General features: G+C 40.8%; 1 protein-coding gene across 1 annotated transcript in view; it reads left to right on the top strand.

Moving 5' to 3' along the window:
* The window catches only part of kalrna (kalirin RhoGEF kinase a), a 138,260-nt gene that overhangs the window by 103,514 nt on the left and 8,965 nt on the right, over positions 1–25,781 (top strand). Inside the window, exons 41-56 of the mRNA XM_054615852.1 lie at positions 12,775–12,981; positions 13,665–13,750; positions 15,236–15,382; positions 15,700–15,795; positions 16,630–16,748; positions 17,693–17,759; positions 18,060–18,163; positions 18,247–18,316; positions 18,421–18,507; positions 18,751–18,843; positions 19,412–19,462; positions 19,618–19,695; positions 19,821–20,006; positions 20,222–20,393; positions 20,893–21,110; positions 22,578–22,861. Of these exons, the coding sequence (XP_054471827.1) occupies positions 12,775–12,981; positions 13,665–13,750; positions 15,236–15,382; positions 15,700–15,795; positions 16,630–16,748; positions 17,693–17,759; positions 18,060–18,163; positions 18,247–18,316; positions 18,421–18,507; positions 18,751–18,843; positions 19,412–19,462; positions 19,618–19,695; positions 19,821–20,006; positions 20,222–20,393; positions 20,893–21,110; positions 22,578–22,861 (2,065 nt within the window). The remainder of the gene's footprint in view (positions 1–12,774; positions 12,982–13,664; positions 13,751–15,235; positions 15,383–15,699; positions 15,796–16,629; positions 16,749–17,692; positions 17,760–18,059; positions 18,164–18,246; positions 18,317–18,420; positions 18,508–18,750; positions 18,844–19,411; positions 19,463–19,617; positions 19,696–19,820; positions 20,007–20,221; positions 20,394–20,892; positions 21,111–22,577; positions 22,862–25,781) is intronic.

The raw sequence follows: 25,781 nt of genomic DNA, 5'->3' as shown, positions 1-25,781 counted from the left end.
TGATGGGTATTTAATTAACTGTTCTCTATTCGTTAATGAATGAGTCAAACTGGTAATTAAACCCCCAAAGAGCTAGTGAGATGGACTGGATGTATAAAGAGCTGAGTTCTTCTGAGCTTCAGCCTCCTCCCTCCGTCCGCCGTGTCTCGTGTGTGTCTCGGGTCTTGTGACTGCTCTGTAAAGTAGGTCTCCTTGTCCTCTCTGAAAGACTGTGAAGACACGGAAGATTTTAGGTTAACGCAACTGAAAGAATCAGCCACGGTGGAGTTCTGAAGTCACTCATACAGATGGAACTAAGAGCTGTAATTATCGTGAATATAATAGTTAATAGAAGTGACTAGAGAGTTACACTGTGCTGGTATTTGTCTTGGTTTTTGCTATTCTTTGACGTTAAACGACTTTTTCCTCTTGTTATGAGATTGTAGATGTCATAAGAAAGACTCTAGGGGTTTTTAACTTGCTCTCAGTGAGACTGGTGTTGTGACAAACTGCTGTAGTGTGCAGTCATAGCTGCTGTAGTGAAGTCTTATTTCTTGCTGTAGAGCATCAGCTGAAGTGCACTTGTGTATAAAATGGGACACTGCAGGGAAACAGACTTTATGTAGGCTAAGTGTGTGTGTGTGTGTGTGTGTGTGTGTGTGTGTGTGTGTGTGTGTGTGTGTGTGTGTACCTTGTCTTACCTGCTGCTGCAGTGACCATCACAATGCTGTGACAAGGTCAAATACACAGAGAGAAAGAAATGTTAAATGTTTTTACCTCTGAACTTTAATAAACTGCATCACAGAATGCAAATAGTGAAGGTTAAAGTTGTAGAATAGATTCATCTTTTCTAGGTCCTTTTACCCCTCATGGTGCAGGGCAGAAAAGCAATAAACTCTCCTTTTAAAACAATCTTCCCACCAGCATCGGAAGGTTTTCATGCCAACGGCTCACAACATGATTCCAGCTAGATTTACATATTGCATGTGAGCAAATAGGCCTCAAATGAGTCATGACATCAGGTTATTCAGTGTCTGTGGGCCTGCAGGCAAATAGGCAGGATTCTGCAGGATAATTGATATCGATGGGAAATATATTCAGGGATAAGATAATGGTGACTAAGAGAAGCAGGCTTGTGATCGGAAGCTCACAGATTTGATCTTTTCCAGGTCAGCAGGATGAAGTCCTGTATTCTCCTTCTTTTAGCTCTGTTTTTGGTCTCCACCCAGAAATATCTGGTTCTCTAGCTGCTAAATTAGCTGCTGTGTTCACATGCTGTGTCATGCTGTTTGCTGCTGCGTATGTAGGTCTTTTCTTGAAAACAGCTTCCTGGTGTGATCAGAAATGACGTGTTGAGAGCTGTGAGAATGAACAAAAATCTAAATAATTAGCTGGAAGTCACTAAAAAGTCTGCAGAGTTGAGTGATTATTGTTTGTGGGTTTTATCCCTTTAAAATCCAAGTTATAACTGTTAAAGCTTTTCAAGGTACCAGTGGAGAAACCAGTAAAAGTACGCTATATTAAACAAAGTATTCAACCAAAAACCCAGCTCAGCGTTGCCAACATTCTCCATGATTGGACGTGTTTGTTACAGTCGACAGCCACGGATACCAGATACCACTTTAATATACAAATATTGACCATACCAGCCTTAAAACAAGAGTTTTTTTTAATACAAATTAAATTGGCAAATTTGATGTAAATCCATTCATGCATTGATCAACTCACCTCTGTTCTTCTTCAACGTCACTGCCCTCTCTACCAAAATGTTGTGTGGGCATAACATCCGCCATATTTGAATAGAGTCATTACAGCATATTTAAACAAAAAGGCATCACTTCAACAGATACATGAAGCCGACTATGGTACAAAGTAGATTTCTGAAAAGGGGCTGAACACACACATTCCCTCTGAGACACACACACACACACTCTCTCACACACACACACACACACACACACACACACACACACACACACACACACACACACACACACACACACACACAGTGTTGGAACCCGAGTCCCAGCTCTCCACAATAATTAACACTGACTTCTGTTCCAGACAAATGAAGTGTGTAAGGGAGGGAGGGAGGGAGGGAGAGAAACTCAACAACTATGTCTGAGAAAGAAAGACAACTGTGTGTGTGTGTGTGTGTGTGTGTGTGTGTGTGTGTGTGTGTGTGTGTGTGTGTGTGTGTGTGTGTGTGTGTGTGTGTGTGTGTGTGTGTGTGTGTGTGTGTGTGTGTGTGTGTGTAGGCTCCTCCCTCATCTCCTCCTACCTTGTTCTCTCTCTCACCGTGGTGAATGTCAGCAGTGTGGACTAGAAGCTCTTGGTGTTCACACGCCCTCCCAGTCACTCAGTCCAGTTAACCAGTTGGGTCGGCCGGCTTTTAGTGGTTTGAGTCAGACAGCTAGAGAGAGAGAGTGTGTGTGTGTGTGTGTGTGTGTGCATGTGAGAAGGATGTGTGTGTGAGGGAGGATGAAGCGAGGTCGGCATTGCTGTGGATGGATCCTCAACCGCTGCTGCTGCTGCTGCTACGACCGAACAGGTGGGACGAGATGAAGGGACACACACACACACAATTGTGTGTGTGTGTGTGTGTGTGTATGCTGTCTGTGTGTGTTGCATGCTTTACAAGTTTGGATGCTTTTATTGTGAATGTGTGTGAGTGTGTGTGCTGAGGAATGAATTAGAAAACGGGTTTCTGGCTGCTAGCATTCTCTGCACATGTCAATTATGAGAGGGGTGTGTGTGTCTGTTAATGTGCGTGTGTGTGTGTGTGTGTGTGTGTGAGTCATTGACTGAATGAAGAAGGGTTCCGAAAACCAAGTAATAGAAATTCAGAGAGAGATATTACTGATATGCTGTGTTATGTTTTCACTGGAAACAGATTTGAATTGAAAATTTATTGTGAAACAGGAAACAGGAAGAGAGAGAGAGACACACACACACACACACACACACACACACACACACACACACACACACACACACACATTGAGCAGAGGACAGTTTCTCTCTTTATCTTTTAGATGTTGGATTGTGCAATCGTTTTTTTCCTGCAATTCAGTCAGCTGCTGCACAGGGAGTGTGTGTGTGTGTGTGTGTGTGTGTGTGTGTGTGGGTGTGTGTGTGTGTGTGTGTGTGTGTGTGTGTGTGTGTGTGTGTGTGTGTGTGTGTGTGTGTGTGTGTGTGTGTGTGTGTGTGTGTGTGTGTGTGTGTGTGTGTGTGTGTGTGTGTGTGCGTGTGTGCGTGTGTGGGTGTGTAGCAGGTTATGACTGAGCTTTTGGGCGGCATCAAAGGATTTCTCTCGACTCCCAGTGAGTCGTTATACTTATCATTTTCTAAATCCCCCAACTCCTGTCTGTGCCTTCAAACAGAACAATGTGGTTTCTGCTGCGTCTCGTAACATTCAGACAGCTGATGACATAACTAGCAGACTGTGAGAGTGGGGACACGGCATACTATCGAGCAAGGCACCATCTGTCCAGACCATCCGGCCTCAGATGCAGATCATGCATATTGGATTTTTCAATTAAAGTAATTCATGCACGGATTTAAAGTCGTCGCTGTGCAAAACCTTGTTGAAGTTTTAGCCTCAGGTCCCGGCTCCTGTAGTCTTTTCAGACTGGGACTGCGAGGTGCATTTGAGTCCAGGTCTGTGGTCTGTTTGTCTTTGGTGGAGAGGTCCAAAGTAACAGGTGCTTTTTTTCCTAGGAAACCATTCTCTCCAGAAAGGAAAATCACTGCACTGACTGCTTGTTTGTTTGTTATTCTTTCCTAATGAGCGACCTGGAGGCAGGTGAAGCTCTTTCCTCCACAGATAGAGGCAGTAGAACTGGTCATTTGTTGTTGGGGAAAAAAAGTGACTCAAACCACAAAACATTCATATATTTCTATTTATGCCTTAAACGCTCTGACAAACAAGTTGTTTGGTGGTTTAGGACTTTTTTTTAAACGAAATTGTTACCTGAATCAAGATAAAAATCATTATGTGATGACAAGTATACTAATACAATCCACTATATATTTCAATAATGAGCTGCAGTGTATCTCCATCATGGAGCCACAGAGGGGATTGTGATTTAGGTAATGAGTGTGAGTGGGATTTTGATGCCCAACACTCATGCAGACACAATCATGTGATTCATGTCTGTACGAAACCTTTAATTTTATCTTGGATTGCATTTTTCTGATTTTACTGGGGTCACTTGACAGAAATGTAGAATGGCAGGATTCATTTATTGCTTTTTTGCATGTATTTTAGGGAAAACTTAAAGAGAATTGGACTTTGGCAGAAAGTGAGACCATTTGCAAAAACAAAAAACGTGATTTCCGTTTAGTTCTGAAGGATTTAAAATATCTATTACCCCACAAATGGATTACAGAAATTACTCACCTGTGTTTCATTGAATTTGTGAAGAAAACTTTGATTTTCTTGCATGGTTCCACAGAGAACGAGACTTGAGGACGAGACTTGGATAACAAAGTTTTCTTCAAGAATTCAGGGTGAAACTTGATATGCACATTTTCATTTTGCAGATGAAGTATTCCTTTTAAAGGACTTTTTATTCAGTTATAAAATTGACAATGCAGTTCAGCCGCGCCCCCATTAACTGAACATGCTGTCAAATAGTTAATGCTTGAATCTTTTAAGTGGTTGACCAGCTTTAAAAGCTCTAAAAGCACAAAACCAGTTCACAAAGCACTGACAGTTATTGTGGTATTCAGTTTTTAGCCCTGAGCTGAAACCACCTTAAGGCTGAGGACTAGGCTAACGTTTAACTCCACTGTGTGTGGACAGACAAAGTGGACTTTGACACAGACTGCAGCACAGAGCTGAATGTAGCTGAACTGGTTCCACTGATTTCAGCGATGGCAAAATATTTTGAAGATGATCTATTTAGATGTAAATCTAAGTGACTGCTGAGATTTGATCTTGGGTGAAAGAGAGGTGAAGTCCCGCCCCCTCCGGTGTCCCCCATGGGAACTCATTGTGGAAATAAACATGTATGAGTAGTGGACAATGAATAACAAGTAAATTATTTTAATGAGGTGTGAATTGTGCCAGGAATTACACACATGATGTTTGTCAATTTAAAAGATAATTTTGCAAGTCGTAGTTTGTTGTATTTTGATTTAGTTTTGTGTGAAACTGCTCAGTGAACTAAATCTTTTGTCTCGCACAATATATATGTCATCAACACTAGCTAGCTACGTAGATATGTTCTACGCTCAGATGTAACGTTTTCCTGCCTCACAGGTTTTAATCCTGCAACTCTTTCTATCAGCCCGGAAGCAAAAGCTCAAGATCTGTTCTTCTGTTGCTTTAGCAAGAGACAAAGTTAGGATTTAACTTACTCATCTTTTGGGTGTTTAGTCTTTCCAATAATGTAGTTTTCGCAGTTTTATACTTCAACAGTTTTAAAAAAATAGCTTTTAAATTGCCTAATAGCAATTGTGTAATTCCTGACACAATTCAAACGGGATCATAAAAGTAGGCAACTTCATAAGTAACCGTCATGTGTTCATCAGGGAGAAATGTGCCTTTATCTATATTTCCAAAATGGCAAAGTGTTCCCATAATAAGCCTGTGTTCCTTTCTTTAACGTGTTTAAAACAGTTTTTATAAAGTGACTTCATTGTTGAAGCGTTGACGCTCAGCTGGTTAGACGGGTTTGAGCTTTCTACTACAGCATGCATCTACATGTGTAAGAACTCACAGCCTCTATGATATGACACACACACACACACACACACACACACACACACACACACACACACACACACACACACACACACACACACACACACACACACACACACACACACACACACAAACAGAGGCACTTCCACATTATCTCACAGTGGCCGAGTGATTAACTGTGATCCTGCGTCCCATCCATTACACATAAAACCTGAAGATGGGCAGGAAACTACTCAGACCCGGAGGCACACACACACACACACACACACACACACACACACACACACACACACACACACACACACACACACACACCCAGCAGAGGTAATGGACAGAGACTTTGCTCCACTGCTTCATCAGCTGTGATTCAGTGTGTTCAGGCTCATCTGACCCTAAAGCGTCTCATTTATTAAAGTCAGTCTGAGTGGTGACGGTTTTAGCAGCAGTGGAGAACGAGAACTGATTTGATCGTACCAACAACTAGACTTCATTTGAGTTTCAGTTCCTCTAAATACACTGACATCTGACAGTTTCCTCTGTGGGTTGTTAAAAATATTTAAAAGATGAGTGTCTGTGGTATAGGTCAGAAGCTTTTTCTTAGCAACTTATCTTCATTTCCGTTTCCCTCCAGAAATAAATGTGTCGTCTACAAATGTAATAGTTTTATTTGTTGGTTATATTGTCAATTATCCTATCTGTAACGTCTTTTCAGTTCCAGTTGAGGTGTTTCACATGAAGAGGAGTGTTTTTAGTCTAAATGGAGATTAAGCTTCACTCCTCTTTAGGACCAAGAGAGAAGCTTTCACCAAGAAATCAAGAGAACAAAGGAGTAAAGTCGAAGAACGGGGGTTGATTTTGTTGCTACGGATGAGACGTTTCATGAATGATTTTACTTACTTACTTTCTATTATATGCAAGCTAATCAACTAGTCTATGTTGGTGCATGGAGTTAATTGAACATGGAAAAAAGCCAAGACTCAATAAGCTTGCATGAAAACACTGAACTGTGTTGATGTTTTGTTGAGTCCTGTTGTTAAAGTGATGCCATAATGATGAGTTATGATTTAGCTTTGTTTGGACTTTTGTCAGCTAGATTACGGTAAAACTATCGGCCCAGTGTTTATGAAGCTTGGTGGAAAGGAGTAGCATGAGCCAATGAACTTGCATTACATGCAAAAAGTATCTTCAAAATAAAGTTCCATCTTCACAGGAAGCTTAGGCAACAAAATGAAATAGTTAGGTTCAGTAAGGTCATTCTTGATGTTAACTCAACGAGCGGCACTGACCAAGCGTTGATATTTGATGAGTTGGGAGTGAGACCGAGTTGCAGAGTGACCTTGTTGTTGTCATTTTATCTGTATAGTAAGTGTGTGTGTGTGTGGTATCAAATATGTAAGGCATGGGAGAGAGAGAGAGAGAGAGAGAGAGAGAAAGGTATGAAAGGTATGAGAGGAATGTCATCGTTCCAGATTACTTCACTTCCTGTCATTGACAAAAGAAAGCATGATGGGAGGAGAGTGCGCGGAAACTACAATTTCAGTGTTTTTCACACACTGTATTTACTGTAATGATAAACTATACTACTGTTATTCTCACGTCCCTTTCATCTTGCATGCATTTTTCTGATTATTCCACAGATTTTTCCATTCAAATTGCTTCCAATCCATCTAGTTAACAGGAAAGTGAGTGGTAAATACTGTAGCTTTTTAATATTTTGGTAACTTACGTGTGTGTGTGTGTGTGTGTGTGTGTGTGTGTGTGTGTGTGTGTGTGTGTGTGTGTGTGTGTGTGTGTCAAACTTAGTTGGTCTGAGTTTCAATACTCTCGTGTCAATAGAGCCATTCATAGACAAAGTGTGTGTGTGTGTGTGAAGCGTAATTACAGAATGAAACCGTGTGTGTGTGTGTGTGTGTGTGTGTGTGTGTGTGTGTGTGTGTGTGTGTGTGTGTGTGTGTGTGTGTGTGTGTGTGTGTGTGTGTGTGTGTGTGTGTGGTGTGTGTGTGTGTGTGTGTGTGTGTGTGTGTGTTTGAGAGCGAGAGCAAGACAAATACCCTGTTCTGTTGCATTCAGACCACTGACTTAGTATCTACAGACTGGAGGTCAGATCTGTGCGTGTGTGTTTTTGTGTGTGTGTGCGTGTGTGATTAAAGATAGTGAGTGATGGGGATTTTAACAGTAGACCGTCTGTCCTTCTGTCGGGCTGCTGAACAAAAGCTTCCTTGTCTGGTCTCACCTGACTTTGGCCGTCAGTGTGACACTGCTGTACTCTGGGAAACACTGTGTAGTGTGTGTACTACAGAGTTCTAACACTGCAATACTCACTCCTTAAATATCACTTCTTAAACGAAGAGTCACCGCTTGGGACGTCGGCTAACGACTGATGAGGACCACAAGCAAGAAACTCGTTACGGCCTCTCAAAATAAACTTTTTCTGTAAAGTACCGAGCAGATAGAAAGTGTAGTTTTGAAAAGTTTCCCGTGCGTTGTGTTCGAGGTCTCTCAGACTGACTGCAGCATTATGTCAGCATTGTTGCGTTGTTGGAACAGACAGAAGATGAAATGCAAACCTGGATGTCCTAGAATGATGGTCTGGTATTCTCTCTGGAATGGAGTGAAACTGTAATTGATGTGTCATCCACAATTCTTTCAAGACTTCCTGTCACAAAGACGGGCGTGTGTCAGCTTTTTGTCACCTTTTGTTCCTCTAGTGTGTAAATGTTCCCGCTTCCCTGGCACTGTTAGTCTAACCACCTCATCTGAGGTTTATTAGTTTACCTGTGGAATGTTTGCTGGAGGTGAAGACTGCTTGATGACAACTGATGAGGAAATAAAGAGGAATTAGTTGTGGGCCATTAAGTGCAAATCACATATTTACTGACACCAACTGAACCACCACAACACCAAATAAGAGTATCTCGTGTTGTACATCTGTCCATATCGTAAGCACTCTTTTAGGGAATTTCTTCAAATTTGGTTGAAACGTGCGCTTGGTCTCGTAGATGAAGTGAGTATAATTTCATGGTCAAAGGTCATTGTGACTTCTACTTGTCCCATCCTTGTGAATGGGATTTCTGAAGAAACGCCTGGAGGGGATGTTTTTCAAATTTGACACAAATGTCCGTTCGGACTCGATGATGATCGGCACAGAATTTGGTGGTCAAAGGTCACTGTGACCTCACAAAACGCGTTTTTGGGGCCGTAATTCATATGCTAATTATGACGATATTAAAAAAAAGTGATGACATTATGGACAGACATGGATGTAAAATGCAACATGACTGGTTGGAGGAGGCCTAAAACCCTGAGGCGGTGTTTCTACTTATGTCATACTTCATGCTCGTTGTACACTATGGTCCTTTTTTAATCAGCTATATCTGGTTGAGGACTGCAGGAATTTTTGCACTTGTGGCTACCTCATGACGATGTTCAAATGAGTTAACCCAAGTTTAAGAGATTTTAACATTTTGTCGTACGGCATAAAACACAAATTAGAATTTGAATAGATTAATTTAGAAGCTTTTATGTGTTTTTTTTTAAAAAAGGCGGTTGCTAACAAGTGTCTAAATGAGACGACTAAACTTCATCACTAGAACACCAGTCCTCCTTTAGCTTAGTGGTGGTGACGTGAAGTCACGTGACCATCATGTAGTTCATTAAAGCCTAACGTTAGCGTTTAACTTCTGGTCATTGCATTTACGCTTCAAAAGTTTTGTTCACTGTGAAAATGATCATGCTGAACAAAATGTGAAAGTTTCATCAACATTTGTTTGCCACAGAGCATATTTTCTGCATTAATGAAATAGAAAAATCCTCATTGGGCTTCAAAAATCCATCATCCCATCAACGCTCCATTGGTGACTGGTCAGCTCCCAGCAGCTGACGGCAGCACACTGGTTCTGCTGCCGTCATCTGTCTCTGCAGGAGCTGAAGTTCAAGCAGCGATGTCTTATCAGTCGGCTCTGTTTGTGTGCGCTCGGGTCCGTAATGAGTTTCTGTCGTCAGCCAGTTGTCAAGGCCACTCAGTGACTGACATCGGTTCTGCTGAAAGAGCACACGGACAGGTGAACAGGTGACCTATGACATGTTTCACTCTCTTAAAAAACACATGACTGGAGTCGCTCAATAGCACTTCAGGGAGAAACTACTGAAGCAGCGTGACGGAGTGACGACAGGGAGTGGAGGAGTGGTGACGGTTGATTTGGTCTCAGTCTCTTTGTTCTCCAACTTCCATCTTAGCTGGCTGTAAAGTGTGTTGATTTCAAAGAATGCCTGCTTTCATGTTTTTGATACGCCGTGATTAACAAATGTAAGATTGACTCACTGCACCAGCTCAAGTCACCAACAGCACTTCGTCATATTTGTCTTGAGGTTACACAGTTTGTCTTTAAAGGTTGTTTCCAACGTGAAGTACATTTTTAAGCAGCTAGAATATGTTTTGGGGTTATTTTTTATTTGTGTGTAATCTATTTGGAGTTGTGTCAAATACAGGGTGCAGTTGTTTGTGGTTTTGTCTGAACCACCCAGTTTTTTGGGTTTAATATTTAGCCATTGTAATGAAATATAAACAATATTCAAAAAAAAAAAGAAAGTGTGCAGCCCTTGTTTGTCTGTGGGGCAGGTTTGACTCCCTACATTGTTCAACTCCCAGACTGAGAGTGAGTTAAAGTTCAAGAGACAACGTACAAGAACAAAGGAATTCTTTTAAATAACAAAGGAAAAGAGCAACAAAGACTTGTGTGCATGTGCGTGTGTGTAAAGTATTTTATGTATTAACACTTACTTTGGTGTGTGCAGAAGTACTAAGGTCAGCACATGTTTTGGTTTTGTACTTGTTTCTGTTGCAATGTGGGTATAATGTGTCGTCTTAACTGTTTTGCACATAGTTTCTACATAAATGGACCTTATAAAAAAAAAAAAGAGATAACGTGTCCACCTTCTCCCGGAGTCCAAAAGTGGAGCGCAAATATTCTGATTACGGAAGTTTGATAAGAACTACGTAAAATGCCAGAAATCATCTTTTGGAAAACTGAGTTGATGTATGGATCACCCATCCATATGTAGTGGGCGGGACTTCTGACCTATACTGCAGCCAGCAACATCAAGATGTTTCATCTTTGTTTTTAAAGGAGTCGTCATCGTGTCCATTTTTAAAAACGGTCTATGGTGTTGCACCACTGGGGTGAAGTGTATTCTCTGAAGTTCTGTAGAAACACTCAGTAGTACTACGTCTCTCTCCACCTCTCTCTGAGCGTATCATGAGTTTGTCTCATGAGAGAAACACAAACAGAGGCACCTTCAGTAGCTCTGGATGACCTTGGCTTCTGGTTTGAACCGAGTTTTTATCTCTGCCACACTGCTGACACAGTCTGATAACAGCTAAAACAACAGCCACCATTAATACATGCCTCAATAACCTGCACTGCTGCACAGTATGAAGGGAAAAGGTGTGGGAGCTGGGTGACAGCACAGAAAAAGAAAAGGTTAATGTCAGACAGAAGTATTAGAAAATGTTTGTTTTGTTTGGACAGTAATGTTTGAGTGGTGAAGCTGCACAAATACATGATGATTTATTCATAACTTTTAAGTTAAAACATTGAATTTCTCACTCTTTTATTCAATGAATTAAGAATATTGTACATTTAATATAAAATAATGTTGAGATAGAATAGATACAAGCATAGTTTCACTTCAGACGTCAACACGGCTGCTGTCTTTCTGCACAATGTTGACCCACTCTGGCTTATAATACTTCCAGGAAGTGAAAGGGATTTTTTTTTTTTTCTTGACGTTACAGCGAAAATTTTCATAGAAATGACAGAATATCACATGATATCTACAGCTCAACAACAGACATTTGTGTTAAAAGTAGGAGACAGTTGGATAAAAAGCACGAGCGATGAGGAGGGAGGAAGGGCATGAATAGGGAGGGAAATTAAGGTAAACCAAAAAAAAAAAAGGCGCATTGGTCTCCCCACTCATAGATAGTAGAGCAGGAACCCCTCTGGAGACATGTTGACCTTTAACCTTTCATTTCCTGTCTAAAACAAACACCCAACATCACAGCACATAGCTCCCAGCTGTGTGTGAGTGCAGCTGATCCACCACACTCCTGACACATGACTACCGCTTCTTACTCACACACACTAACTAACACACACACACACACACACACACACACACACACACACACACACACACGGTCTGTTATGTTCGGATGTTTAAAGGTTTTGCAGCCATGAATGAAAAAACAATGATGTTTTCTTTTTTCTCAACATGCCGGTTTGCTCTAAACTATGCACAGTCATTTAAAATGTGATATAATCTCAACAGTAAACATGTCACATCTGCATAATCATAATAATAATTGCTTAAACGGTTGAATTAAATTATTAAACTTTGTCTAGCTTAATAGGATTACATTAAGATTAATCTCCAGCGTGGCATGAGAGCAGCTGCTGAACACATTTTGTTTTGTATTAATGAAAAGACTCATCTGGAGCTCACAGTTTCCTTTCACAAGAACCAAAACATGATGCTGTGTCTCCTGAACATAATTAACAAAAGCACATGTGCCTCATTTATTTTTTTAAAGAGTAACATTACAGACATTACTGCTTTTTCTTATTGAAGTAACTGTCAGGGTGAAAACTTGATGGATTTCAGTACTGAGTGATTAATGGGTGATGATTGATTGATGATGTAGGAGTGTGTGAGCTCCTGTCAGCTGATTTAACATGACTGTAAATGCCAAACACGTAGTGCACAGAGTCCAACCTGTGTTTGTTCGACAGCAAAGCAACAAGTGGAGCATAAAATGTCTTTGCTTACCTGCAAAACCCCATGAAGAACTTCATATTCTGTGTTTTAGTCTGAGCAATGCCTTACTGAGCTTAAATGCAATTGTAGATAAAAACATCCTCTATGGAATTATCAGTTTTTCTTCTACTTTTATCAAGTATGTTTAGTTTGATTCTTCTATCACCACCAACCTTCATTTATAAAACATATGGAACGCTGTGGAAGCAGAGTATGTATGGTTGATGGACTCTTACTAAAATGTGAACTTCTCATTTCTCTTTTTTTAGAAAACTATCCCGTTAGCGGCTCCGATGGAAAGACGGAGTCCGTGACCAACCTCCAGCCTCAGGCGTCGCTCAGCTCGCTGCAGTCCAGCTCTCCTGGACCCAAACGCTCCGGGAACACTCTGAGGAAATGGCTGACCAGTCCGGTCCGCCGCCTCAGCCACGGCAGCTCGGTCAAGAAGCTCCCCAATAACAAACAGAAGAAGACTGGTAAGACAGTTCAACACCAATCGAAACCACAGGAGGGCTTTGGTTAAGAAATATTTAGAAAACTTTGGGCAAAAGCAGAATTTTGGGTATTGTCTGAGCCAAAAGGCTGCTTGGATTGTATGCAAACAGTTTTCAAAACATTGCATACATTTTTCTCTTCCTCGTTTTTTCCTTCCCAGTAGCCACTATTTCCGTTCCATTAAGTACATTATGAAAATCAGCCTGATTATACTGTTGCAAGTAGAGAGCTTCTAAAAGATCCGGCCTTGTGGTTGAATATTTAAATTTTTTATGCAGCATTGCATGCATGTTATCAAACGCACCAACAGGGAAGTATTCATATGCAAGATCCTGCTGCGTCACTGTGACATAATGTGACACATTTTACATAATTGTGATTAATAACTTTGACATTTGTGGTAAATGTGACAAAACTATCTTTACGATTCTTCTCATATGTTTTTAGCAATATAAGAAAAAGGACATATGTCTTTTTAATTTTATTTATTTGTATTGATTCTGTCAAATACAAACTAACTTTGTTAGTTTGTATTTGACAGAATCAATACAAATAAATAAAATTAAAACTTTATTTCTTAAATCATCAAATCCAATAATGCCAGAATGCTTCTTTGTTCAAATGTTTTTTTGATGTAATGAATTCTGAACTGGTTGATTGACAGGACCAGGAACGGGAAGAGAGGAAAGCAGGAAGAGTATCGACCTGGGACAGCCCGACCCTAACCTGCAGGATGACATCATCGACGAGGTAAGCAATGAGGTCCAGGAATAGCAGTTTCCATCATTGTGCTTTGCTTTTTCGATAAACGGTATCACCGGATCAGACCGTTTTCAGGAGACAGTTTTTGTGTTTTTCCTTTTGTGTGAAAGAGAGTTGAAGCTTTTCTTTGTTCGGATTCTCTTGCAGGAACAGGTCTTTTTTTTTTTGGCAACACACTTACCCAGAGTGAGATAGCAGAAGAACTAGATTCAACAAAAGTAAAAGAAAACAAAAAAATAAGTGTTTCTGACAGAGAAATGTGAATTATGAATATCCTAAATTGATAGCATTACTTACATTTGCTGATTTGTTGTAAATCTTATTTTTCTACCTTTCTGTTTTGCAGCACTTTCATATGTTGAGAGGTCTTCTGATAGAATGTCTTACACCAGACCAAAACTAAATCTAGGTCACTACTATTTCTGATGCATCAGCAGTGTTTGTAGGAGCAGCAGGAAAACGTGCCTATATGGTCAGATATTATCAGATATGAAACACATAGCATGCTGCTTTTTTTAAACTGAAAGTCTCACACATAGAATATGTGAAATATGCAATAAAATATGTGAAGATGTCAAATGTAAAGAATCAAACCAACATTTATTGAACCTGTCGTCGTGCTGAAAGATATGCATTACCATATCTGTTTTATGGTTGTTTATCTGCTCCTATATACAAAGCCTCTGTAGTTAAACGGTAATCTACCTGCTCCTCCTCACCAGGAGGTGTGTAGAGATTTATTAATAATATCTACATTTACGTAACAGACAGCCAACGGCTACAGTTTGTCTTCCTGTGTTGGAGCTTTTTTTCTCTCTTACACAGAAATACATCGACACACACAAATACAAACTTATGATTAAAGCCCTGCCCTTGTTGAAAGACGTGTCCAAAGGAAAGGTAAAGCAGTAACAATATTCCAAATAATAACAGGAAATTGAACGTACACTTACAACTTATTTCGATTTTATGAAGTTTTTAAAATATGTTGCCCCCATTCAAGCCCGTTCTCTGCTCCTGTGCTCGAACTCCTCCAAACGACCCCTTCATACTGTGTCAATTAAACAAACACCGATTTAACTCGGTCAAATTCAGCTTGAGAGTTTTATTCTCGTAACAATCATCTCACTCATGGAGCCTGACCAGGATCATGAGGTTTAATTTATCTATGATTCATAAGCGACTTCCCGAAACTACTTAAAATGCAGCATCTCCATGCTCCATTATTCATTCAAGTGCATTCAGAGGAAATGTTTGTTTGTTTAATTTTTTTTTATTGAAAATTGGAAGCAAAGACTGATGACAGCAAAGCGAGTTTGTCCAGTTAAGTGTCTGATGATGTCACAAGAGAGACCTTTTCAATCACTTATCACGTAATGATGATGGAGTGTGATGAATGTTTCAAATGGACAATAATGGGAAAGAAGTGATTTTCATTAACTGACTCAATTCTGTCTTGTGTGTCCCCTCCAGAGGTTCCACAGTAAGGACAGTAACCTCCTCTCTAAGAACCCGTCTGGGATGCAGAGTGGTGGGGAGGAGGAGCAGGACGAGGAGGCCCACACCCCTCTGCCTCCACCCATGGAGATCATCAAGGACCCCTCGGCTCAGGACGACAAGGTGAGACGGCTCGTAATGACGGAGTAACGACATAAGGGAGGTCTGCTTTAAATATCTTGGTCTGTCCACTAACATCTGTCAAACCTCCAGCAGCTTTTTCTTTGATACGCTTACTGATGAACTTTATTGTTAATGTTACTTTTCTTTGGGTATAAATCCTGCAGTGTTTCCACCTACTTCTCTCTCTTCCACTGCAGTTTTCCTCTTAACTTGCTTCAGCTCTTCTTCCCTTTTCCTCCACTTCCTGCCTTCTCTCCTTCACTTCTAATCTTCCTAACGCTGTCGTTTGCCTTTTCATCCTCCTCTTCCTCTCTCAGTCTTCATCCTTGCTAACGTCTCTGCAGTCGTCCTCTGAGGGACCCAGCGCTGCAGAGCTGGTTAGCGCCATAGAAAAACTGGTTAAAACAAAGATGGTGAGTGTGTATGATTGTGTGCATCTATTAGTCGTACACACTTCTTTATAATGGAAAAAAAACATGACGTGGAGGCTGCTTGTCTTCACAATGCGGCATTAAGTGAACACAACCTGCTGTTTCCATGAAGTTCAAATATCATGTATGGATCTTTTTGTGCTTATTTGACCAAATAACTATAATATTAAGAGATAAAATAATCCTTTATTAGTCCCACAGGAAATTTTCAGGATTACAGCAGCAGAGAGGATAGTGCAAACAAGAGACATAAGTAAAAAAAAAAAAAAACAAGATCAAAACATGTATTAATAAGTAAATTAGTAATAACACAGTAAAGAATATTAAATAAGTAAAAAACGTTAGAAATCCACAATAACTAAAATATTATATTAACAGACAGAATAATTTTAGTATGGTACAGTGGATTGCACATATTTTAATATAAATGTGTGTAGTGGAAACCCATGCATGTACAGTAGAGTGTTTATGTGTATTTGCTGTAATTAGGAAAAGCAGGAGCTGGAGTTTGCTTTTCACAATTAACAAAGTTTGTTCCTTATAGCTACTAAAGTCCAGGCTGCTACTGCCCCCTGCTGTCATGAAATAATCTCATTATTCTGATGTTTGTTTTGAACTCAAGTTATTTAAAATTGTGAGGGTGTTGAATGTTGTTTTTACTGTAAAGCCCTCTGAGACAAATCAATATTACCAGTCCAAATAAATACACAAGACATGATAGAGGATCATTTCTATGCTTTCCTGAAACTGACAAACAAATCTGAAAAGGGAAAATTAGATTGAATCCACCTCTAAACACTGACCTCCTCTCCTCAGACTCTGGAACCAGGAGCGTACCCCGGCTTCTCCCCTCTCACTCCGCCGGAGCAAACCACTCCGGTCCAACCACGGAACCCAGAACTGGAGCAGAGAGCCAAAGCTATGAGAGGACGGATGTGAGTGCTGATACTGTAGTGCTACAACTACTTCTAGTTCAAGAACTGAAAAGGGCAGAAGTTCTACCAAGAACCATTCGCTTCTGAAGGGACCCTTTTTGGAACAAAGGCTTTTATAGGGTTCTTTGTAGGACTAAGGGTTCCATGGAGAACACTTTTAATCCAAATAACCCTTTTTGATAGAAGGAATTCTTTAAGGATTGTTCAAAACATAGGTTTGAAAAGATTGTTGAAAAAAATGCGATTGTGAACCAGGATTGTTTTGTGTTACGCTTCAACACATCGGCCCAACCCTGGGATCATTACGAGGAAACCTGGGTGGGTTCTAGGTGAAACACTTAGAGTATGAAAAGGGTTCTTGGTAGAACCCCCTGGGTGGGATTTAGATGAAACCCTTGGAATATTAAAAAGAGTTCTCAGTAAAAACCCCTGGGTGGGTTTAAGATTAAACCTTTGGATTATAAAAAAGGGTTCTCTGTAGAACCACTGGGTGGGTTTAAAATGAAACCCCTTGGGATATGAAAAGGGTTCTTGGTAGAACCCCTGAGTTGGTTTTAGGTGAAACCATTGGAATATAAAAAGATTTCTCGGTAGAACCCCTGGATGGATTTGAGATGACACCCTTGGAATAAAGAAAGGGTTCTCTGTAGATCTTCCAGGGTGGGTTCTAGATGAAACCCTTGGAATATAAAAGGGTAAGGTGGAATAGCATAGCAGTGGTTCTCTGTTGAACCTCTCATAGGAGCTTCTGGATCACAGATGGTCCTAGGTATAATCCTTTATGTTAGGTTCTTGGTAGAACCCTCTGAAAGGGTTCCAAATTAAACCTTTATACATAGCTCCACAAAGAACCAAAAAGGCTTCTCCTATGGGGACAAGCTAAAGAAGTCCTAGTTGACAGTGATGACGTTTCCTCAGCTGATGTCTCCGTTTGTTCTGCACAGGTTTGTCCTCAACGAGCTGATTCAGACGGAGAAGGACTACGTCAAAGACCTGGGCATCGTGGTGGAGGTGAGACACACATCTGTGATAATCTGTGTCAGATCATCTTGTGGTTGTCTTTCTCATTGGTTTAACTCGGCATCTCCCACTCTTCAAGTCCCGCCCTTTGAACTCAGACTAGCCAATCATAGCGTAGCGTCGTCCAGGGTCCAACAACTGTCCAGCTCTGCTCCAAAGACTCTCATGCAAATGTTTCAGATGTTCCTCTGGAGCTAACATTAGCAGAGTACCATAGCCATGTTGTCATCACTAGCTGAGCAGAAGTGAGCAGAGCGTCCTTAACATATTGACCCTCTTTGAACCCTGCAGTGCTTCATGAAGAAGATCGAGGAGAAGGGCGTCCCCGACGACATGAAAGGAAAGGACAAAATCGTCTTCGGGAACATCCACCAGATCTACGACTGGCACAGAGAGTAAGTTCAACAATCGGTGTCCAACGAGACCCAAAGAGGGGTCGGATGTATCGTTTGTAACATCTGTCTTCTGTCTCCGTCAGCTTCTTCGTTGGAGAGCTGGAGAAATGCCTGGAAGACCATGAACACCTTCCCGAGCTCTTCATCAAACATGTGAGTGGAGCGCTGTGTGGTGATGAAGAGGAGGACTTTGTGTAATCATGATATGTTTGACCCTCATGATCTGCTGTCTGACAAAAAATGTGTTTGTGTTACAGGAGAGAAGACTCCACATGTACGTGGTTTATTGTCAGAACAAGCCGAAGTCGGAGTTCATTGTTGCAGAATATGACACCTTTTTTGATGTAAGTGATATTTTGACTCTTTATGTTCCTGTGATATTAATTATGTTTTTGTTCTTCACCAAACAACACAAGCTTGAAATTGAAATGACTCCTAACTCTCTAATTACATTATTATATCATTTCTTATTATATCATTTTTTAGCTTGGGTAATTGTTATTTAACTCACCAAATACATGAAACACAAATAAGAAAAATGGATAAAAAAAAGAAGTGTTCTGATGCTTTTGGTGTTTGTCTTCCAGGGAATCCAGCAGGAAACCGAGTCCAGGTTGACCATCAGTGACTTCCTCATCAAACCAATCCAGAGAATCACCAAATACCAGCTGCTGCTGAAGGTAACATGGACACAAATTCCCTGATTGAATTATAAATCTATTTTATTTTAAATCAGAGGAAAAAAATATCCTTTTCCATTTCCTTCACATGCAATTTTATTAATTACAATTCATAAAACAACCTTTCAATATCATCTATAAGGCAAAAGAAAATACTGTAGTTTTGACTAGTTGGAAATATTTCATCTCACAAACACAGTGGTCCAAAACTAAACCAGTAAATAAACTCCATGTAGCAATCTTTTACCTGAAAGCAATCATGTGTGATGTGAGAAAGTCCACTCCCTCATGTTTAACCAGCACAAACATTTCCCATAGACTTGGACAGGGACACTTGGATAGAGTTCTTTATGAGTCCAAGAAAAGACAGACAAATTACAATTTTTGTCAATATCCAATCAACAGTAACTCTAAATAGTTTTACAAAACAAAGAGGACCTCTTTATTTATCTGACACATCATTCTGTGTGACATTCAGGGTACAGTGTTGTTTATATATATATATATATATAGACTGCAGTGAGCTGAATTTACAGAGTATTAAAGTTGCGGTCATGTTTCTCCTCAGGACTTCCTGAAGTACAGCTCCAAGGCCGGCATCGACTGCGAACAAATGGAGGTAAAATAACATCTTTCACATCCAGTTTTTGGCTTGTAGAAGCATTTTCATGTTGATGTTGGTGGTCTGTTAATACTCCCAAACGCCTAAAAGTGGGACACATCTGAAATGAACACAGAACAAATGATTTAAATCCCTCTCTCTGGCTCTTACAGAAAGCAGTAGGTTTGATGTCTCAGGTCCCTAAACTGTGTAACGACATGATGAATTTGGGTCGGCTGCAGGGATACGAGGTACGTTCACTTCCTGTTCTGCTGATTAATAAACAGGTTTGCACTCAGCACAGTACAACCTGCACCTGTTCATGACTGATTGTGGAAAAACTGACCAGTGAGCACTGAATCCATTTTCTCTTCAGGGTAAACTGACCTGTCAGGGCAAACTGCTGCAGCAGGAGACCTTCTTTGTAACCGAGCAGGACACCGGCGTCCTGTCGCGCTCCAAAGAGCGACGAGTCTTCCTCTTTGAGCAGATCGTCATCTTCAGTGAGCTGCTCAGGAAAGGATCGTCTACGCCGGGATACCAGTTCAAGAAGAGCATCAAGGTACGCAGAGGACGGGGGGGATAACATTAAGGATGCACATTTTGAAAGACTTAAGTTAACAGTAAATTCCCTTTACCAGTTAGTAAATCACAGTTACTTTGTAACACTATCTGTTGATCCTGCTCCAATTATGTAGTGTTTATTTTCCTTTTTCTAGAGAAAATCCATTAATCTTTTTACTTTGCCCCACACATACCTTTCCTCCCCCCCCACAGGTATCCTACCTGGGTCTGGAGGAGAGCGCTGACAACGATCCCTGTAAGTTCGTCCTGTCGTGTCGCGGCTCGTCGGAGCGCTTCACCCTGCAGGCCGCCAACGTCGACATCAAGCAGATCTGGGTCCGACACATCCAGGACGTCCTGGATGCTCAGAGCAACTTCCTGTCTGGTGAGTTTTGTGTACTTTTCACTGACATTCTTCCACATCATACTAGTTCGTTTGCATGTTTATATCTGGTTAACTAAGTCTTGAACGGCATATTAACGGAAATAAAACAAGGGCTCACTAAAAAGGTTTTGTTATTTGCTCATTTTTACAAGTTGGTCATGACGTACATCAGTAGGTGAATTCTTGGATGATGAAGTTTCCTGATTGCACTTGAATGCATGAAGAAAGTGAAGTTTTAAGTCTCTGCAAGTACATTTTCATTCAAGTTCTGAAAATAATTGAACTATGCGTACATTTAAATCAACAGGTCAGCAGTAAGTGTGTGTGTGTGTAAAATGGGCTAAAACTTGCAAAAAACCTTATCAACTTAAACTACAGACAACTAACAGGATCCAAAACTCAAGTTTACATCCAGAGGAGGAAAAACTATAAAACATCTGGAGGCAGCAAACACACCATGAGAGAGGAATATAATCGATCCATCTGTGTGTGATTGTAGCTCTCCAGTCTCCCATTGAGTACCAGAAGGAGAAGGGCGGAGCAGGAAGCAGCTGCTCGCTGACCAGGAACCGCTCGTCCTCAGGGAACCGGCCCTCCGTGACGTCTCACAACCGCCCGTCCTCGGCGGTCGGGCTTGGCGACAAGGAGGCGGAGCGAGGGAGGACCCAGATGAAGGTGTCCACCTCCAACGGAGGGTCGACGTGTTTCGACTCCAGGGTGAGTTCCTGCAAACAGACCTTGTTCTCAGTGTATTTGTATTTTCACTCTGGATGATGTCTTCATGATTTCTCAGCAGTCCTCAGGGTCTAGTCAGGGTCTTGGACACACGGCTCCTTTTCATTTTGCACTTTTATTGTCTAGACCTATCCATTTGCCAAAGACTGGAGCAGACAGCTGGTCAACTAGGCCATGAAGCTCGTTTTTTATACCTTCATGCTGTCTGCTCAGCTTCCTGTTCCCTCAAAGCCAAGGTTAAAATCTGGGCTACTGCAGGTGTAGCAGCACACTGCGTTGGTTTATATATACACACATACCAAGCTGTTCTCTTTCTGGCCTACTTTGACTGAAAACATGATTTAAAGCCTGCAGAGCTCGACATCCAAGAAACCTTGACCCTCAAGGGAGAGATGTTCCTGAGAAGAAAGACTTTTAGAGTTTTTCTAACCATAAGTTAAAATGACACTCAATAAAACTAGAACAGGCTACGATCCGTAAGGCTGTATAGTCTGAAAACCTTTGAAATGACGACCTCCACTGCAGCCAGCCACCAGCGGGAGATCAAGATGTTTTGGCTTAATGTTTTTGGGAAGCTTTCATGTTTTCTATCCTCGTATACAATCTACGCCATAGAGTGCATATGAGGAGTGGATGTTGTCGTTGTGATGTCACCCATTGGTTTTTGGACTGGCGTTTTAAAGCAATCTTGGATTAAGCCCGCGCCATCGTGGCTTTTTGCAACCAGTAAACAGAAGTGACCATATTTGGATTGCGGAGGAGTGACGTAGAGATGCTGTATATGGCTCTGGTGTCGACCTGTCAATCACAAGGTAGCCCCGCCCTAAAGCATACCCTGCTCTACGGTCTGTTTGACTCTAAATGGAGCATCATTTACTAAATGAACATCATGCTGTATTGAAGAAGACTTGAAACTAGAGATTGAGACCATAAACTCATGTTTACAATGTTTACTGAGGGAATAAATCAAGAGAGAAGTAGAGTCATTTTCTCATAGACTTCTATACAACCAGAGGAGTCGCCCCCTGATGGACAGTAGAGAGAATGCAGCTTTAAGACACTTTCTCATTGGCTTAACTTTTCAGAACCAGAGGTTTCTGTTTGGTCTATGGACTATTTGAATCACTCCGTACTTAAAGATGTAGATAGATTAACCACTACTTCTGAAATAGAAAGCCTGAGCAGAATGGTGATAATCTGAATGTCGTTGTTGTTCCTCCTCCTCGGTCCTGCCCCCCCGTTGCCCCTTACTCAGGTTTGGGTCAGCTTCAATGGCGTCACAGCCAGCAGGACTGTCATCCAACCCACATAGACTCACCTTAACCTTGTCCTCAACTCTCCTCATCCTCTCTCCGTCCGTCATTTCTTTTCTTCGGTCTCCTCCTGCTCTCCTCTTTGTTTGTTTTCCCGTCTCCTCTCTTCACCATCCCTTTCCTCTCCATCCTCCAGGTCTTTGACGGCGGCTGCAACGGCGTCTCCTCCACCATGTTGGTTTCTCAGGACTACTCGGCACTCAAAGAGAACGAGATCTGCGTCAGCCAGGGCGAGACGGTCCAGATCCTGGCCACCAACCAGCAGAACATGTACCTCGTTTACCGGCCGGCCAACAGCCAGTCGCCGGCGGCGGAGGGCTGGGTGCCGGGTCACATCCTGGGCCCGCTCACAAAGCCCATCAAAGACTCTTCGTCCACTTCCTCCTTCTCGGCGGCGGTGGCCGATGCCAACAACATCAAGTAAGTCGTCCCCCCAACCCACTCCACCCAGCACTTCTTTACCTACAGACAGACGCACTTCTGGTTGGGCTTCAAACCAAGCACTCGGATTGGATGAGAGATTTGAGGTGACAAACTCTTGTCTACCTTTTTTTTTTTTTTTTTTTTTTGTGAATCACCTCCTATCCCCAACTCCTAACTCCTCCCTTCCTCATATACTCCCCCTCCTCCCCCCTTCCCTTTAAGAACGAACTCTTGGAGACTTTTTTTTGTTTTTTGTATTTTAACTCCTGACGTTGTCTTGTCGCTCCTCGGAGGTAAAATGTACAGAACTGGTCTCTAACTGTCCGTCAAGCTGCTGCAGTGACAGTTTTATTTCTGAGCCATCGTCTCTTGACGGTTCTGCGGCAACTACATGAAAATGGATTTCAGGCTTGCAACCGAACTAAAAACACACAAACACACACTGACACCTTTCCAAGTAATCGAGTACTGAGGATAGACTGGATAGAAAATCGTGTAACTTGTAGCTGACTCTGGAAATCAGAGGGAGACAAAACCATTGACACTCATGTGGAGCTAAAACCGGACTCTTATTTCAGTTCCTAACACCCTGCTTTTTTTCTTATTTTTTGTATATTTTTTTTGTCTTTTTACTGTTTTTGAAAAGAAACAAAAACTCACCTGGGGCATTCAGGTGGACTCCGCCCCGTTCTCCGCAGTGGAGATGATTTATTTTGTTGTCTGTGGCAATCTATACACAAGTTTTTGTGTTTATTCCTCTTGTTGTTGTTGTTTTTTTCTGCCTTGTTAATTATTATTTTTATTTTACACACAAAGTGGGATTTTGTTTCCTCCTTCATGTTGATTTTGTTTATTATGTCGGCAGTTCACTGTACAAAGTTCATTTTGGTTTTTCGACCGAGGCTCTAGAACATTCCTGTTTAAAAAAAAAAAAAGAAAAAAATCCCTTTTTGCACTATTTAAGATAAGAAAAAATATGAATGAATCAGGCTGTGCAATATGTTGCGTTTAATGGCAACGATCAGCATTGTACTGTTGGTAGTCTAATACTAATGATTTTAAATGTATTTTAAATATGTAAAATAAACCTTTTGGACTTGAGCATGAGTTAGCAAAGCGACGTGAAGGTGAAGGTGTTTTGTTCTGCGTTAGGCTAAAGATGATTGTAGTTTTTAATATTTGTAAATAAACTACAACAGCAAACGTTAAACTGAGCGGTCTGCCTGCTTCTGTGTGCACTGTCATACCATCAGATGGAGCTTCTCTGTTTAAAGGGCCAGTGTGTAGCATTATTTGGGACCTATTGGCAGAAATGGAATTTTGAATTTTCATATCTAGGTTTTTACAAGTGTATAATCACTTGGAACTAAGAATCGCTGTGTTTTCGTTAGCTTAAAATGAGCCCTTCATAACTAAATGAATCTAAATCTAAAGAGTCAGCCATCTTGTGCCGCCACTGTCCCTTTAAGACGAAAGAGAGATATTTAGGAGTGAAGGGACAAAAGGTGTTTGCTTTAAAGGAAGATGTCTAAAATAAAATTGACATTTTTTAAGGTTATATTTGATTAAAGATTATCTTTTTCCTATTAAGGATCCTTTTCACGAAATTAGACTGAAAGTGAATAGATAAATCAGGGTTTATTTATTAAGAATTTATGAGTATTTTAAGTGTAACTGCACCAAACACTAGAGCAACAATTATTGTCTGCACCTTTTCCCTGTTTGTTTAATTTCAGCTTTTTGTATCTGTTGTTATTGTAGTGACATTTCTTTTAACCTTGTTTGTTTCAGTTTTTACTAACATCAACGGTTTGAAACTCCACAAAAGGTACAAACTTGAAATATAACTTCAAAACTTTTGCAAAAGAGAGAAATGCTGAAAGGCCTGCATTCTGAACTTTAGGTCGGTTTTGGAAAAACAGGAACATTTTTCATGTTTTTTGAATGTGAGGCTGAAAAGGTGTTCTTGAATTACAAAAAGATGAGTTATCACGAGTCTACAGGAGACACGAGTGTGTTGAACTGCAGGTGTGATTCTTCATAACACTCGTTGTGTCTGATTGTGTGCTAGATGAAGGTACAGTATGTTACTGTTTCTCTCTTCCCTCCAGTCTAACTTTATTTCCGTCTCAATAAAGACAGACCCGTGTCCTTCTGTCCTTCTGTCCCTCTGTCCTTCTGTTCTTCCTCTCCTGTATCTTACTGGACCAGCAGTCTGGCTGCAGCTTCAGGCAACAGCGACCCCTTCAGGACCCTCTGCTACAAAACACACATTTAGACTGTACACACATACTGACCAACATGATAGAAGCAGTGAGGAAGCTATGGAGGCCAGGGGGTGACGAAAACACAATCAACAATGAGTTATTTTTTAATTAGGTATTTATCTCCATTTATGAAAAATATTCTCATATTAATCTCATTATAATGTGAAATGTCTTTTAGCATTTCATAATTACAAAAAAGTTTTTTCACTATTTTACTACAAATCACTACAAGCAGATCATTTAGCTTTTTCTTTATTTCTTCTGCATATTACCAATTAATTGACATTTGTTTATTTATTACCTGAATAGAAAGTAATCTAAGTGACAGCTTTGCCATTTGCTGCATTTTATTGACTTTCAAATTACAGTAGAGACTTTAATACAATATAGTAGCCTACTTTATATTCATTTTGTTAGCTTACTGTGGGCCCGCTCAAGGAGGCCTTATTATTATATCTGTAAGGCTAACACAGATGCTAGCAGTAGCTATTATAGAGCTTAGGGTGTTTATTATTATGCTGTAGCCTTTAACAAAAAAAATGTAATTATTACATACACCTATGTTTTATGTGGTCTTTATTCCTTTGTGATGAAAGTAAAGAGATCAAAAGTGGGGCAGAATAGAAATAAATGCATAAAAGGTATTAATC

Source organism: Anoplopoma fimbria, chromosome 16, assembly GCF_027596085.1.
Source record: "Anoplopoma fimbria isolate UVic2021 breed Golden Eagle Sablefish chromosome 16, Afim_UVic_2022, whole genome shotgun sequence".
Taxonomy (NCBI): Eukaryota; Metazoa; Chordata; class Actinopteri; order Perciformes; family Anoplopomatidae; genus Anoplopoma; species Anoplopoma fimbria.
The sequence above is the reverse complement of the archived record's forward strand: the minus strand, read 5'-3'. Positions and strand labels throughout refer to the sequence as shown.